Source organism: Lepeophtheirus salmonis, chromosome 4 (assembly GCF_016086655.4).
Source record: "Lepeophtheirus salmonis chromosome 4, UVic_Lsal_1.4, whole genome shotgun sequence".
In the NCBI taxonomy this organism is placed as follows: Eukaryota; Metazoa; Arthropoda; class Copepoda; order Siphonostomatoida; family Caligidae; genus Lepeophtheirus; species Lepeophtheirus salmonis.
Window position 1 is genome coordinate 43,599,407 of NC_052134.2, and position 18,284 is coordinate 43,617,690.

At 31.7% G+C, this 18,284-nt stretch overlaps 1 protein-coding gene across 2 annotated transcripts; it reads left to right on the forward strand.

Annotated features, from left to right (window-relative positions):
* The first annotated feature begins 951 nt into the window (after positions 1–951).
* Positions 952–5,524, forward strand: LOC121116033 (uncharacterized). 2 transcript variants are annotated; one of them, XM_040710231.2, is made up of 7 exons: positions 1,148–2,084; positions 2,171–2,284; positions 2,353–2,506; positions 3,914–4,060; positions 4,156–4,232; positions 4,296–4,468; positions 4,532–5,524. In XM_040710231.2, exons 1-7 carry the CDS (start codon positions 1,438–1,440, stop codon positions 5,131–5,133), a joined length of 1,914 nt encoding a protein of 637 aa, XP_040566165.1. In that variant the 5' UTR covers positions 1,148–1,437; the 3' UTR covers positions 5,134–5,524. The 2 variants fall into 2 exon arrangements, with proteins under 2 accessions (XP_040566164.1, XP_040566165.1); XM_040710230.2 differs by having other exon boundaries at positions 952–2,084; positions 4,296–5,524.
* Positions 5,525–18,284: the final 12,760 nt, after the last annotated feature.

Consider the following 18,284-nt stretch of genomic DNA (forward strand, 5'->3'; position numbering starts at 1 on the left):
GGTTCATTCTATCGTTAAATAAGGCATTTACTGACGATGTACAATTAGCTGCTTACAAAATGTACAAGTTACAAATAGTACAAAATCGCAACTTGTCCAGAGGATATATAGTGCTGCTCGGTAGCCCGGTACTTTATAGTGATATCAGAGTACTGACGCATTTGAAAAATGAATTATATGAAAGTGATATTGAAACCTGTACGTTATTAAAAAAACATTTGCTTACTTAACCCCTAAATACCCGAGCAAAGTCCCTACAAACAAAATCGTCCTTTATAAGAAAAAAAATGAGTATAAGTGAAATTGATGAACAGATTCTCGGGCCCACTCCGAGCAAAGATCCTGCAGATGTCTCTAGTGGAACTGAGGCTTTTGCTGGGGTAATATATAATAAATTGATATTGAAACCGATACGCTGCCATTAAAAAAATGGGCCAACCCCTGACTGTACCCCTAAATATCTTAGGAAAAGTAAGTATATAAGTCTTTGAGCCAACTCCCGACCCCACTCCGAACACAAATCCTGCAGATGTTTAAGTAAGTGCGTGTCAATTGTCTTGAACACCCCCTTTTGAAAATAATTTCAAGCCAAAAAGTCTCTAAATGTACGAAAATATTGATATTCTGACAACACTACTTTGTATACTTTTAATAAATATTTGAATTTTTAATCTTTTTTAACTGACAGAAAATAAATAAAAATACATAATTATTTGTGGGGGAAGTTGTGTTGACGAAGAAGACATTTAAGTGGAGTTAAGTTTGTGTGAGTTGTAGCAAGGCGTTTCGCCGTTCTTCTTTCTTCTTCTCCTTCATCAACATCTTCTTCTTATAGTGTAGTATTATACATAGATATATTGTGTGTGTTTTAATGCCGAAAAGGAGCGGTGAGCGACGCTTAGTAAAAAAAAAAAATAAGTCCGAATATCACACTCCAAGTGTATGTACATAGAGCTCTTCTTCTGCTGTTAAGAGTGGTGTGTACGACAACTCCATGTAGTAGTACTTCTTCTTCTTCTTCTATATACAACAACCATTTTACCCATCACCACCGAATAATAAAAAAAATAACAAAAAACACTTCTTTCGACGGAGAAGTAAAAGAAGACGAAAAAAGCGCGACTTATAGACATTAAATATATTGTTCAGTGTGTTTTTTGGAGTCCTTTCCTTCCTTCTTCTCCTTTTTCTTCTTCCTCTTCTGGCTTATTTTTTAGTTGTTTTTTTTCACAAAAGGAAGTGAGAAGTCGAATGTCGTCATCATTATCATCCTCTAATTGTTTCATTAATTAATTAATGAACTAAAAAAAAATAGACACTCTTTATAATTAATATATTTTATTTCGAAAAAAAAAAAAAAAACCCTTTCAAATAGTGAAGTGTGAAGAATATAAAATAAATCTTCAACGCTCTACAAAATAAATACTCAACTACAGTATGAAATATGATCCGGAAATCGTCGGAGGAGGATCAAGTGAGTCAACGGCCAATAACCCAGGGAACAACAATAACCACCACGAGGCCCTCGTCAAAGGGTCTACTCCCAAAGAACACGACAAAGAAAACAATAATCTCATACTCCCCATGAACGAAGATCCCCCACCTGTTACCCCCAGTGGCTCATCACCTCCTCTACCGTCACGGAGTCACCGGAGTCCCTCTGACTTTAGTGTCCATTCCTTACTCACCCCATCCATACCAACCAGTCAACACCAGCAATCTATTAACCATTCAGCTGTACCGCCACCACATGGTGCTGGAATTTCTCCTCCGGGACTTTCTCCCGGACTACCTTTTCCTCCATTACCCTACCCCGGATTTGCTGGGCTCCCTGGTCTGAATCCTTCAAGTTTTAGTATACCCACTGCGTTTGCAGCTGCGGCGAAATTGGATGACATGCTTCGCACAGGGAGCGCTGCATCTAATGGACTCATTCTACCACCTCTTCCAGGAACTGTTCCTTCTTCAGCTCTCGATGAGGATGATGGAATTGTAGACGATCCTAAAGTCAATCTAGAGGCCAAAGATTTATGGGGTCAGTTCCATAGTCATGGAACAGAGATGGTGATTACCAAGTCTGGGAGGTAAGAAATATTTATTGTTTTTTTCAGAAAAAAATATCTTTAATTTAATACCCTATTTTTTAATTATTTTTTTGCACAAAAAAAAGACAAATGTTTCCACAAATGAAGTTTCGAGTATCTGGACTCGACAACAAGTCCAAATATATTCTCCTTCTTGACATTGTTGCAGCAGATGACTATCGCTATAAATTCCATAATGGGTAATTAATTTTAATTTTAATTTACTAGATTTTTTAAAATTCATATCATTTTTTTTTTGTCTTCATAGTCGATGGATGGTAGCTGGAAAGGCGGATCCAGAGATGCCCAAACGCATGTATATTCATCCAGACAGTCCTTCCACTGGCGAGCAGTGGATGCAGAAAGTTGTCTCCTTCCACAAGCTGAAATTAACCAATAATATCTCGGATAAACATGGTTTTGTAAGTACCATTGATTTATTTAAGTTTATTTATTTACTCTCTCTTGGTCAATGGCTCCCAAGGGAATTCATTTACTATCAACTTTCCATCAGAAGGTTATTAAAGGGATCTCAATCATAGATATCAAAAATCGCCAATTTTCTTTCTCTTTTTCCTTTCTTCTTTTTTTCCTTATCATCTACCAAGTTTTTATTTATTTATTTCTGTCTCTTGGGATCTATTAATACTGCATTAAGGGGGAAAAATTAGGTAGAAGGGAGAGTTTTTGCTGGAAGGCCCTTTTTTCTGACCAGATGATGGAATAATGACTAACTTTTATATTATTACATATATACTACTCTGATCAAAAAGTCGCCTTTATTTTATCATTTCAAATTCAATTCTCAAGTTTATCCTTCTTTGATATTGGCATACTTGTCGTCAACGTCAATCATTTTGCAGTGATAGTTTGTTGTTGACAGATAAACAGGTTAGACATCTTTTGGCGTGTTCTACAATTTTCTACCATTGATAAAAAAGAAAAAAATTATCAACTTTGAGGAAAATTCTTGATTAACTTTTGAAAATTGTTTGTTCTTTTAAAATAGCTGTTTTTGACGGAATGCTAAATTTGGAATAATCTTTCATAGTTTTTTAAAGTATTTCCCCCAAAATAACGTTTATTTTTTAGTAGACCTCCTATATACTTAATGATTGTATATATATTAGAGTGATAACTATTTTTGCAATAAGACAATATCAAAGTGACCATTTAAGGTTTCAATTTGACAGGTTTAAGAATTACAAAAGTAGTTCTAGCTTCACTCGAAGTTTTTCCAAAACTTACAGAGTCCATTTTAAGGATTATTTGCGAAATTTATTATCAGTTTGCAAATATATATTGATTTTAAATATACTCCAAACAAATCATCTATTTGAAATACTCCACAAAACAAATTGATAATTCACACATTATCAATAATTCAACGATAAATTTTGAAAATATATCAAGAATAGTAATATTAGCTAAAAATCTGTAAACTAACCCCATTGAGCCATTGGAAGGACTGAGAGTGTAGGCGAAACTATTTTTGTAATCCTTAGACTTGCCAAATTCCCACATACTTAAAATGGGCACATTTTCAATTTCAATTTCATTAAAAAAAATGATCATGTTTTTCTAATAATGCGAAAATTGAGTCACATACCTGAGACATGTAAAACCATTTATTTAGAAGAAATAGTTTACAACTCTCTTTTGGATGATTTAAAAACAAGTTTTCTTAGAGGAGGGGGGAAAGGGGATTTAGAGGGAAGACGTATTTTTCTTGATTCTATTCAAAGTTAATTAAGCAAAAAGAGAGAGAGAAGGAATGGAGAATAAAATATCCCCGAATCTTATTTTTTTTTCTTTTCTTTTGTATCTAGACAATCCTCAATTCCATGCACAAGTACCAACCCCGATTTCATTTAGTGAGAGCCAATGATATTCTCAAGTTACCTTACTCCACGTTTCGTACCTATGTCTTCAAAGAGACGTCATTTATTGGTGTTACAGCCTATCAAAATGAAAAAGTAAGTGGGTTGATTGATTGGATTTAAATTTACACTTGATTTCATTTTTTCATGATTTTTTTTTCTCTCCCCTTTTTAATCACGGATTTATGTAGATTACACAAATGAAAATAGATCATAATCCATTTGCCAAAGGATTCCGAGACACTGGAGCAGGAAAGAGTTCAAAAAAGTAAGTTACTGCACGGGTTCATTTGATTTGGATGACCCATTAAATCTGATCTTCCCTTTTTAGGAAGCCTGGTTTTGGTTCATCCAATTCCCCCAATCGTAGTGAAGAAGAACTACATTTACCTCGATCTCCCTATCATGAAAGTTGGAGTCGCCTTGGTGGGGTTATTCAAAAGAAACTCCGAGCTGTGGAAGATGCAGAAGAAAGCGAAATGCGAGCTGGGAATGTTAGTATGGGTAAGGATCATGTGCAAGGTCTTCTTCGGCAAGGATTTAATCCTCATACATATTCATTTGCAGACGAGGCCGATGATTACCATTCTCAGCGCTCCGGCTCAGCCTTCAAACAACTCATAAACCCTTCTCAATCCTCATCATCTCCACCCTCATCTCCTTTCGGCTACCCACCCTTTGTACCCCCTGGACTCTATCCACCCCTACAACAACTTCTAAACCCAGGGCTTAGCAGTCTATTAGCAGCAGCGGCATCTTCATCCTCTGCAGCGGCGGCCAACAAGAATGAAATGAATGGATTCGGCAACACATCACCATCTGGTCCCCCACCCCCGCTTCTCAATCCCCTCTATGCACAACTTGCCCTTGCAGCTGGTCATAATCCCTTACTTGCCTCGGCAGCCTATGCAGGACTGAATGCGGGAGGGAGTTCAGCACTCTTGGCGGATCGACTCCGAGCCAGTCATCGATCTCGATTCTCCCCTTACTCCTCTTCTCCACCTCCAGTCCACTCTTCTCAACCTCCTCATCAGTCACCAGGGCTCATTTCGCCCAAAAACGAAGTGAGTGAGAAGCCCAAAAATGATTTGCTTTCCATTGAGAACATTGTGAATGGGTTCAAAGGAGCTGCTGCAGCGGCGGCGGCTGCTTCTACCTCTGGGAAGTGATTATCTTAGTCGTAACGTCATCAATCTGCGGATACTTATATATTAATTTTGATCCATTACTGTGATACTTCTTAGGTTTTTATTTTACACTTTTTATCTTCGATTTTTTTGTTCTTTTGTTTTGTTTTTGGTGATGCTGATAAAAAGTAAAGAAAAGTTATTCATACATTGTCCATACGTAAAAAAATATTTGATATAAATTTGTTTATCAAAAAAACATTTTCAATTTTTTTGTTGCTTTTTCATTATTTTCATCTAATCTAGTTATTGTAGAATGAATCATTTTTTTTAAGAGAGGGAAAAAAATCAAACACCAACTCCATATTGTTTTATTATTATTATTATTATAAAAATTTTATTCAAATATAAAAAAATCTATTAGAAACAAAAATTCTTATTATTTCACATCGAACATAATAAAATATATATATATATATAAAATGTCAAATCATTCTCTTTGCAACTAATATTTTATCAATTAAAAAGTTGTTAAAAAAACTGCATCAAATGGCTCTTGCTAACGATGAAGGAAAAGGGGGAGGGGGTTAAGGTCCCTTTATGACCTTTTTTCTTTATCGTAAATAATAATAATGGTTTTGTAGAGATCTAAGGTAATATGTGGCTTTCTTTATCGGATTTAATTTCCTTTTGGACCCCCCTTCTCCCACCACGTTTGGTCCATAAGGACTTTTTGCCTGGGTAATGACCATTAAACTTTATTGATTTGGTCACGCAATGACCCTCCCCCCTTTCCCGGTATAGAAATGAAGAAAAACATAAGAGGTCTCTCTACTTAAAATATGTGCGGGTTTCCCTTTTTTTATTTTTCTCGATGTGAAAGCCGATACGTGTAGAGATGATCCAAGAAGATTCGTGCGAAGTGACCATATCTTTACCTACCAACCTTGTATAGTATGATTGTATGAGTATATGTTATATTCCTCTACCTAATATTGTACAAAGAGTCTAATAAAGTTTATATAATATCCATTTTTCACGGAATTATTTAACAATTAAAAATATCAAACGACTCCTTGTCATTTCTTCTTTCTTGGGAGAGTCAAAGTACTATGAAGTATTAATATTGTCCCATAAAGCTTCACAAAATTACAAAATTATTTATACGTCAATAAAAAAACAAACTGGAACAAAAAGGATTTGCTTTATAAACAGACCAACATTTCCAACACATTTTACGGTTAAATATGCAATATAATTTAAATTTTTGGGATGGACTGATATATATTCTAAGGAACGTTAGTTATAGGTTAGAACAGTAGTTCCCAACTGAAGCTCCTCGGCATATTGTCTTGGAATAAATTGGTGACATTTCTAAATGAAAAAAAATCATCAAAATTTGTTAAAAAATTGTGTTATATTTATTTATTTATATTAATTTATTTTCTAAAAATAAATCATGGACCCAAATATTCTGGCAAAAATACCCTTCAGGGACTTTGAAGTCGTTAAAACGTTGAATGATTAGCTTATCTTATTCTTCTTTAAACTGTGGACCACGATGCAATAGTTTTTCTCAATTTTTTTAATATAAATTAAAAGGAAAAATGTTGTTCTATGAGATTTGTGTTATCATTTTTATAGATCTGCGAAAAAAAGTATGGTCAATTCCAGAATGATGTTAGTTGGCACACTCTTTTAAAGCAATTACCAATGTATCATCTTTCTCTTAGAGAACAGATCTATCCGACAAATTAAATCTTTTTTGACATTACAAATGAGTGAAAGGAAATATCCTATTTATTGTAAAAAATGTTACAAAATACTGTTTTTTTATAGGAAATGACTAATTAATTCGTTCTTGTATCTAAATATATGGAATATAATCTACCTTGGAATAAAAGGTCAAAATAATAAAAGTTTCCTCATTACATATGTCATATATTGTATCAAAATTGAAAGAGACACCATCTTGGGGGAAAAACTTTTAATAATGTTTCATGAAAATTTCTGAAATGGCTCTACGAACAAAAAAAAAACACTTAGTAGTTACATTGAATACTAATTGATACCTATGATAAACAGTGATATATTAATATAATCAAAGTATTATGTGCTGAAAATCCCTAAAATGCCTAGATTTGTACTTTTTTTTATCGATTAAGTACGAGAAAAGTATGATTATTAGGGTAAAAGATTTGATTTTTTCCATCTCAATAGTTAATTTTTATCAGTAAAATGTAAATAAATTTGTTCAATAACATATTTTTAAAACATTTTAGGGTCAGATAAACAACAAAACTAGGCAATAACTTAATGGGCATTAAGGTTTAAGTCCTTTTATTTTTAAGTACGATTTTGACATCCACTATTTTCCTTAATATATATGAAAACATAGTTTTCATATATATATAACTTAGTTTTTACACCTCCAAAATGGCTGACCTCAGCAGTAATGACATTATGTGGAAATCATCATCGAAGGACATCATTTCTGTCGGGGTTTTTGCTCTAATCAGGAATTATCCTTGTCCACATCTCTTCTCAATAATGAGCTCTGGGCTATAAGAAGTTTGATAAACATTGAAGTAAATTGAAAAAGGCAATTTGATTAAAAAACCCAGCAACAACTTTCGAGTTGTCTCAAAATATTTACATCTTATAACACCATTTGTTACTTTTTTTTTTTTTTGCTCTTACTTATTTGTAACAGTAATTTGGCAACTTTTCAGTTATATTTTTTGGAGGAGGGGCCAGAATAAAATTCTAGTTTGTTCAAAATTGAGAAAAATTATAATAAATACTATTTAGACCTTTAACAGTATGTTTTTTTAAGCATTGAATAGATCATATTCTTAATGATGGGGCAATCTTTTAAATGCAATTGCGGCTCCTTCAAAGAATTACTCAGAATAGTTTATTAATACAAATGAAATTAGTCTAAAAAAATATATATTCCAAAAACAATCCACCTATTTTACTTTTATGTCGACACACCACGTATATCTAATTACATTTAGATATAGACACACATAATTCCTAAGGCGTGGCAAGTTTCCCTCAAATACTCGCATTAAAGGGAATATTATATATGTTAGTAATTATAATTTTTTCACACCTATTTGATTTTATTCTCATCTCAGACACAGGAAAAAAACTCTTTGTAGCCCAAATAAAAGGATGGATGGATGCATTGGGTCGTAACTAAATATATATATAAGATTGTGATGTAATCCCCTAATTAAGACGTAGTACAAGAAGGACTCAGTAGCTGACAGATCCAGAGAATCTCCTTGGTGGGGTGGATAAATAGATGTGTATGTATAATGGACCATTGTGCCATTAGAGTTTTGTGGAGAGAAATCAAATGACTTGGAAGAGAATCATTATATTTGAGGAAAGGGGGACTGGACACGAGAAGGGGGGGGGAGGAAAGTGACAGAGCCAACAAAACCACAATCATTTTTACAATGTTATTATGATGGTTTAATAATCAAATTATGATTAGGACATATTATGAGTAAATTGACCAGAAGAATCAATCCGCTCTTCTTTTTGGTAGGACAAAAAATGATGCTACAATAAGGAGGATAGAATTCATAATTAAATCAGGGAAGCCCCCCTATAGATAGAAGACGGAAATGTTAATGGTTTCTCTTGTTTTTTGGATATATATAGTGCAACGTTCCGAATTGCGTTCACTGTATGTACTTTATACAGAGATGGAAAAGACAATTTCCGATTCTCATAAATCCAGGCATGGATCTTTTTTTTCCCTTCTCTGTCTTGCTTTTTCTTCTTTCTGAGAGTGTGGTGAATAATAATACAATCATAAAAATAGCAATCATAAAGTTGTGAAAGCAGACTAAAAAAAAGTAGGAGCCTCAGATAATTTGTCTCTCTGTCCTCTCCTTTGTAATATCCTCTCTCTCTCCCTTGAATATTTGATGAGATATAAGGGTATTTATTTTCCACGCTTGAGGTGTTTTCGAGACATTTTTCCACAAAAATATATATATATATATGTATATGGGCACACAATCAGACGAGATATCATATATATATATTAGACTGTTCCGTTTTCGGGTTAATTCTTCCCCCTCCTGCACAAACTGTGTTTGGCAAAGTCTGTGAGTCGTAGCTTTCGAGTCCAATTATTAAAGTCTCGAGTCATTGATTGTGTGATCAAGTACGAGCCGCAACTCCTCAAAATAATGACTCAAGTTCAAGTCGAGCCGAAAGTCTTTACTCACAATTCTAAGTCATTGAACATTTTCATCTTATGTCTGTTTGAGTTCAATTCGAGTCCATAAATTTCACTTGAGCTCATTTCAAAATCATAATTACAATATAAAGTATTAATAAGGTTTTCCTGAGCTCTGTACTTGTGGCATCTACGTCCAAGTCAAGTTGTGAGTCTTAGTCACTTATTCCAAGTCAAGTATCGAGTCTTTGATATAAGATCAAACCCAGTTGTAGGTCTTAAAAATATGGAATTATGTCCAAGTAGATTCTCAAGTCTTTGCTCTCAAGTCAAAACCCTTTTATCGAAATCAGTTCGAGCCCTAAGACTTCATTTGAGCTCATTTCAAGTCCATAATTAAAATATAGGATAAGGTCCATAGTGTGTAGGTTTTTCCTGGGTTCAGTATAAACTGGCTTTAGAGTCCGAATCGAGTCATGCCCCTTAACTATCGTGTCCAATTGGTCAAGTCTTTGACTGTGTAATCAAGTCAAGTCTCGAGTCCAGATCTCCACCTTTCTCTGCATCATCTTTTATAATTAAGCAAAGTGTGTATGTGTGTCATTTTTAAGACTGCACTTAATATCATGGAACTGCGTGACAACTTGATCTAAGAAAGGACGATGTAACAACAAATGTTTATAGCTAAAACTCCTCTTGTCAAATTAAAAAAGAAAACAAAAATGGGAAGGATATACCTATATCCTTAGAGCAAAGTTTTGTCTGTTTTCTTATTGGTTCTTCGACGCTTAAGATCTCAGAGCACGTCTTTGATAAAACAGGGGAAACACAAATCATTGAGCAAATATTCCCTTTAAATTATTAAAAGCAAGATACGCAAAGTATTTTTACTGATAAATCACAGAGGCCACAAAAGCCTTAAAAATGAACATTTTCGACCTTTTCAAATTGCAAACTTTGTGAAAGTAAGTTTTTTTACTCTCCATACCAGAAGTTATCATTATGCAGGAAAAAAATTATTCACTAAAACACGGGGCAGTCTAAAATACACATACGTATATAAAACTACAGAGCCCTCAGGAAACGAAATCCCAAATAAAATGTCTAAATATAATAATAAGTATGTTGTAAGTCCCATTTTGTATAAATAAAAAATGAAAGCAAACTTAACTATTTAAAAAAATTGGGAAGTAGCAACAGTCTTTGTTGTTTTTTTTATTTTTTATTGTTCTTACTATTTGGTTTTGTTGTAAGGAAGAAGAAAATTTAATAATTCCCTAGAAAATATTACTTACGTTTAGAAAGGGTTTTTCCTTTACTATATTTATTTAGAAAGCAACCAAATTGGAATGATGTGGAGAGTAGAGGGATGAGGCGATAAAAAAAGTATTTTATTTTGGGTAGTACATACCAATCCAGAGAAGATCAAGATAAATAGATATATTCCTTTTGTCCATAACTATTAAAGGGACGAGTTATAGACATATTAAACTCCGTGTCCAATTCCATCCGATTTGGTTTATCGCCTTACATAACTTTTTGTCGTGTTCCATACCCCTATTATTCCAACAACTCCAGTAACCCTTCTTATTCATGAGGGACTATATATATGGTATACAATAAATGGTTCATACTTCTTTTCTATCCTTGCACACACACACACACAAAAAAAAACCAAGAGAATTATCTATAAATATATATTTATAGATAGATATGAGCATATTGTGGGCGATTGGATACGTGGATTAGGGTGAATCTGAAGCTCCAGCTTCTTTAAAAAAACAGAGCCTTTTATTTTTGGTACTCTGTATAGGTGGCCTAAATAATATACCTGTGAAATTTCATTGGCATACCCATATTCATATTTACTTCTAAATAAACAAAAAAAAGAGTAACTAAAAATTGAATATTAAAATTTCATTTTTGAGTTCTTTGAAAAACTATACTTTTTTCTTTTTTTTTTTTTTTGATTAATATTTATTTTAGAAAAAAGTATTATGCTTAGAAAATTTTAATACCATTTTTTCCAAAAATAACAACAATTTATTCCTAAAAAAGGCAATATATATTTCATTGGCTTAATTTTAAGTCACGTAGAGTTCAGTCTCAGTTCTGCATGTCAGTCCTATGAACATAAAGTTAGGTCCTTGAAGACGTCACTCAACTTTATTTCTTCTTTTTCAAGGAGTTCTAGTACTGACAGTCTTAAGGACCTGTCCTAAGACTGGACTAGGCCGAATAACTAAGGACTAATCACAACACTAATGAAATGTATTGGGAGTATCTTAGTTTATCATTTGAATTAGTTTATTAAAACTTTCAGTACTTTTAAAAAAAGTAAAAATCTTGTAATTATTCTTAATTTAGACATAATTAAAGTCTAAGTTAAACTTATCAAAATCATAGAAGATTGATTGACAATGACCTCACTTTTGGATATATATGATGATGCCATTTTTCAAATATGGTTCTACGGGAAGGTTTTTGCGCCCATTTTGGACACGTTCTTACAACTTAGGACAAGACGATGCATCTATATTAATAAAGCAAAGTGAATTTGTCTGTCTTTGAAGGTCTTATTTTTAACAACAAGCCTGTATGGCTAAAGCTCAGTGTTTCATATTAAAAAAGAAAAGAAAATAACATGATCTATATTAGTAAAGAATAATCTCTCGTTGTATATGAATATCTATATATATATATTGATATAAAAATGAGTCACCGGGTCACCAACATTTTTTTATCTAAAAAATAACAATGCAGCCGTATTAATGAAATATTACAGGCGCGTACATATAGCATGAAAAGTATATACATGATGTACAACTGAAAAGCGCTCCCAGATGTAAATCATATAAATATTTTTGATATGTGAAATAATAATGTATTCGCATTATTGAACCATTGCAGGCGTGTACGTGTGCTCTCGTTCTTCATTGCAGGCGTGTGCAATGTAGAACAAGAGCACTGTTTCTGTTTGTTTTTGTTATTGGACTCTTATACGCATGAATCATACTTCATGTGGATATATTTCAAAATATGTTAAGATTTGAATACATTATAAATGCTCTTACATTAAAAGGAACTTTGTTTCCTTTTTATTTGTGAGCGCTCTAAATAGTAAAGTACTCATCAGTCATTCCAATATACTAAAAGAAAAGATATCAAACTCATATTATTATTTTTTTCATTCTTGAAGATAGAACACATCCTTTGAATGGGTATATGTGTTATTGTATTGAGTATTTACGGGTGAGTGTGTTTATGAAAAATGGAGAATACCACTTTGGATTAATTGGGTAGTTATCTTCTATATTTTTACACAAAGTTTGTCTATTCGACGACGTCTAATTACTACGGACAATTATGCATACTACTGTTAGCATATGATAAAAATGATAAATGTGACAATGGATGGGGTTTCACAACGAGTGTGTGTAGCTGTAGCTCAGCATGTCATATTAAAAAAAATATCTCTTGTATATTAATAAAGAAAAGTTTGTTTCACTGTCTATGGTTAGCTCCTAATAACTTTAAACAATACTGGGTACTCCCACTAGTCCCATATAAATATCAATATATTCCAATAAAATTGCACAGGTAGTGAGATGCATGCCAAATAATAATAAAAAAAGATTGATTGTTATAAGTGAAAATTTAATTTTTTTTTTTTTCAGAACAGTCTCACCCTAATGTACATTGTATATATATGTACGAAATAAGAAGGAGAGATGATATCCAAGAGAGATAATGGCTACAGCTTTCCTTCGAACTCTCGTGTTTGTTTGTTTTTTGAAGACGGAAAAAGCATTTTTATTATCGTTTTTGTTTGAGTGATGAATAATGGCCAAAAGAGGAGGAGAGATAGGGATACGGGGGGCAAAAGCTTACAAAAGGTTTTCTTTAAAAAGGTCAGTGTTGTTTATAATCCTTCATATAATTATTTATTTATAAGTCAAGGGGCAAATGGTTCAGATAACTATTACATAGTTAGAAGAAATCGTGTGTACAGTGTATCTCTTTACTATTGAAACTAAATATATCTATCTCGTGTATAATTTGTAACTTGTACAAGCAAATTGTACAAGTTGTAATCAAAAACAAATCAATTTGAAATAAAGATTTGTTTGACTAATTTGAAAAAATTATTAATCCATAAATATTCTGTTGCACATTGTAAGATCAAATGTTCACCGTTATGTTGTTTGTGAGTACATTAAAACTAGTGATGGAACGATTAAAAAAAAATCCCGATGCCGATTCTGATACGATTTAAAAAAAATTAGTGATACCAATTCCGATTTTTTAATTTTTCAAATACTAGTACAAAAAAAAGATTTTGTTATGACGGGATATAGGGATCATATTTTAGGGGCTTGTAGATTTTATTAATGAAAAATCCAAAAATTAAAACTTTTGAATAACAAAATTTCAAATATTAAATTTAGAAAAAAAAATCAAATAAACAATTAGATACTTAAAACTTTTTCAAAAATCCAGAACTATTCACAAAAAATTAAATTTTTTGGACAAAAATTTCCAAAATCCAAAATTTCAAAATTCGAATATTAATATTTTTAGAAAAAGTCGTTCTCCAGTTGTTCTCAAAAAAATAATTTTTTTAGAGAATAATTTAAACAAATAATTTTTTGGAAAATAAATTTGAAAAATAAAATTTAGTTTCAAATATTAAATGTTTAGTAAAAAATAAAAATTCCTTAAATTTTTTTATGGGGTGTGGGGAGGTTTATCTTTTATGCATAACTTAGAAAAGTAATTAATATTTATAAATAATTAAAATGAGAATCATAATCGCAAATAAAACATTATTTCCCCGATGCTGAACCCAATTCCCAACTCCCATCACTAATAATAACCAATTAATTTTAATAGATCAAAAAGAAATGAAGGCATCTATTAATGGCTAGTAATTAAAAATGACTGATGTTGCTACTAAATAAAGGCAAGAAAGGGCAAAGAAATCGTAACTTGTATTGTCTACTTGTACAGGGTGCGACAAATTAACTCCCTTTGTTATAATTCAGGCTGTAGAAGTAGTAGTGTGGTTGGCGGGGTTGCAATCTAGAGGTGAGATTCTAATTTTTTAGAGTAGATGGTAAAATGCCTTTGTCGCTGCATACAAATATTACCGAAAAGTAATAACATTATGTCAATAATTTAATTATTTGTGGATCAGGGTCTCTGCAGAGGGTTACGGTGGAGAAGATATAGTCCCCCCCAAAAAAAAAAAAAAAAAAATTAAGGAATTTTGTTTTGTGGTAGAAAATTTAATTTAGTACTTAAAAAAAAAACTACATTCCAAATTTGATTTCCAAACAATTAAATTCTTCAAATTTATTTCCAAAAAAACTAAATTTTCCGTGAAGATTTTTGAAAATTTTCTCTACAAAATTCAATTTTTGAAATATAATCTTTGTAATTTTTTTGTAAACAGGTGTGGATTTTTGATTTTTTTCCCATAAAATTAAAAAAATTATATATTTTTTTTTTTTAATACCTGTGGATTTTTGAATATTTTTCTTAAAATTTGATATATTTGAGATTTAATTCCCAAGACCCCTTCCAAAAAAAATAAATATTTTTTTTACTATATTTAATCCTGTGGACACCCCTGCATTTGAGGGTTGATTAGTTATATTAGTTTGTAAATAAGGCGACAGAGAGTAACGCCATATTTTGACAAAATAACACAGCTCCCTGAACGATAATTATTACTATCACATAGAGGAAACACCAGCGCCTTTATGCAATTTATAATTATATAATAGGCTACAAAAAGTCACACACTTTGCGGATAATATATATTATTTAGTTTTCTCATTCCCTATTGCAACTTACATTCTTTGTAGGTCCGATTTATGAATATCAGTTATTTGCTTGAATTTTTAATATGCAAGAAACGATTTTTTTAAATTAACTTTAATTATTTGAAATTTGCTAAATTATTTGAACGCAAATAACTACAAGAATAATAATGCTAGAGAGTTAAAATTGATGTTATGAGATCTGTTGTGATAACAAGATTTTAAATTAAGGTCATTTGTTCAAATTGGGTAGTTGGAACTAAATTTATTCTTCAAACACCCTATATTTTGAAGATCTTTGTAGAATAATTAATAATTTGTTTAGTTAATCAACTAATTATTCACAAATATTAAAATAAATATTTGTTGTCAATTAAATTTTGCATTTTTTTCTATTCGATAATTATCCTTCTAAGACCACTTAATCAAAAGTTATTTAAAAAGAAACAAAAAATCACCGGTTATTAAAGTACCAAAGTGTATGTACAATAGGGGGCGTGACTTACCTGATATGATTTTTAAAACTATGTAAACAAAACTTTAAATGTGTAGTATCATGATACACAAAAGTAAGACATTTGTAATTTTTTTAAAAACTCGAATTATTGCCTGTTAAATAAAGGAAACTATGTTGTTGGAGTATGTACAAGTTACGCTTAGTACACAACATATACAATGCAAATGGATCATTCTATGAAAAAATGTACACCCTATTATATTTTTCATCCTCTCTAACGTCTTGTACAATCTTACGGCGTAAACGGTGGTCTTGGAGACGCAACACTGCTAGAAGTACACGAATGTCAATTTGTCAATCACGTTCAAGTGTTGTTTTCTCGAGTTGTACATACGCTAGAGATCTTATTGAATTTGTAAGTGTTTATATTTTAATGGATCACCCGGTATTTATTCGAAGAAATAGTTATTGTTGAAAGGATGAGATTTTCTCAACCCATTTGTTCCTGGGATCCCTCAATTTCCTGAAAAGTGAGAAAGCCTATTATTTATATTTTATAGATCTACCTTTGATGATGAATAATTTGTAGATAGATTCCTTATGAATCTCCCTGTTTCTTAGCTAATAATATGAGAAAGCGTTTGTTCGAAGAAGGAGTAGAGAGGAAAACTAAGACGAAGGAGATATGAAGAAATAAAAAATGTAAAAAAACTTTACATTTATTCTTCTCCATTCAACTCAACTCAACTCTCTACCCCCTTTTTCCTCCTCTAGTAAGAGAGAATAAAGTGTTGCATGGTCGAATGCTCTTTTTTAACATACATACACATAATTCCCTGTTTCTCTATGTTAAAACATGTACCTTAGACAGTTCAACTTTTATTCATATTACACATGGACTGAAAAGTCCCGGGCTAAACAAAGAAAACACGGGGTTTTTTCCTTCAAAATTGTTTATTTTGTTCAATTATTATCATAATTTATTTGCTTTATGGAGAAACCAGTTTTAAAATAAGAACCATCAATATCAGAATTATATATTAGACTGTTCCAGACGGATTTTCCTTAAAGGGTGTCTCAGTTAGGATCGATATTTCAGGATAGATACCAGGCAGTGACGTCATAATTCAATTTTTATAAGAATAATATGAAATTTAATTAGATCTAAATACAAAATAACGAAAAAAAATTATCAGCATGAAAGATACTTAAAGTTTTATTAAACAAAGTCAACTAAATATAATGGTGAATGGACTTTTATACTTTACTCTTATATAGTGGAAATGAGGCCTTATAGAGAGCGCACTAATATTTGGCACGTTTTTTGGAACTGTAACTGGAATAGGGCCGAATTTGAGACTCAAATTAAAGATCAATATAACGAGTGTCAATTTTAGTAGGTATTACAAGACGAAATGATTTAGTCGACGAATGTTTTTGCATGACAATTACGAAACAAAGACGTAAAGAAACGCATAATTAAATGTTTAATCTGACCACAAAAACTAATATATTTTCTTTTCTTGACGAAATAAAGTTGAAAATGAATGTGACGAAACAAGGCGGGCACTGACATATTTAAAACAAGACTATACTAAACTAATATAGGATACAATTATTGTAGCTCCATTATTTCATAAAATAATTCTTGCACTGATGATGTAACCACTTAAATTTCTTACCCCAAAAGCCTCTGCCTTAATAAACAAAGACAATGATGAAAATTGTCTTTCTTAAGTAAACGTCATTAAATTTCTGAGTTAGCGCCCACCCAAAGCAAAAATCTTACAAATGTTCCTGTCAGTGCATATCGGCTTAATTTAACGAGGTTTGTATTTTATATTTTTACTCGAAAAAGTATCGAAATGTACCAAAGTAACTACACCTGAGATATGGGATGTTTTTCTAAGACCCATAATGAGGACAGGATCGATTGTAAATTTCATATTTAGAGTAGCAATAAAGTCAGTGCTGATTTCGGTTTTTCCATGATGATTAGGAGACGATAAATATAGTTGAATTACGTGTCTGACTAAAACTAAACCTTTCTTTTGTTTACAAAATAAAGAAGAAACTTAATGTTACGAGGCTGGGACAAAATGTGATGATTCAAAACGAAATTACCACTGAATACAGCCATAACTTTTATTCGAGAAATGTATTTAAATGTATAGTTATAACGACATATGTATTATATGTATAAATACTAAAAGATTCTGGGAAGGAGCATTAGCATAGAAAGAGAGAGATTGATCAATAATGGTCTCTTGATTTTAATTAAAAAAGACGTTCCCCTATTCTTCCGGAGTTCCCCTTACCTTTTACATATAAATTTATATTTATGTAAATAGGAACGAACCTATATATATATATATATATATGAAGTGCAAAATCTGCCCTTTAGAATTCTTATCATAATTGCTAATTATGAAGGTTGTAAAAATCCACCAACTAAGTAACGTACGACTATGTTATTTTATAATCTGCTACAATTGTTCTTTTAATGCTTTTTTCTTTTTATAACTTAATAGCATAGAGTTATAAAAATATAATCATGTGTAGGGACGTATGATAATTACGAGGGAAGAAATTTTATCGCAAAAATATCCTTTACAACAAAAAACCACACATAGAATTTAGATGAAATATTTTTTTGAAGATTCGTGAAAGCAAACCTTTACTATAATTGTTGTGGAATTGTGGAGAA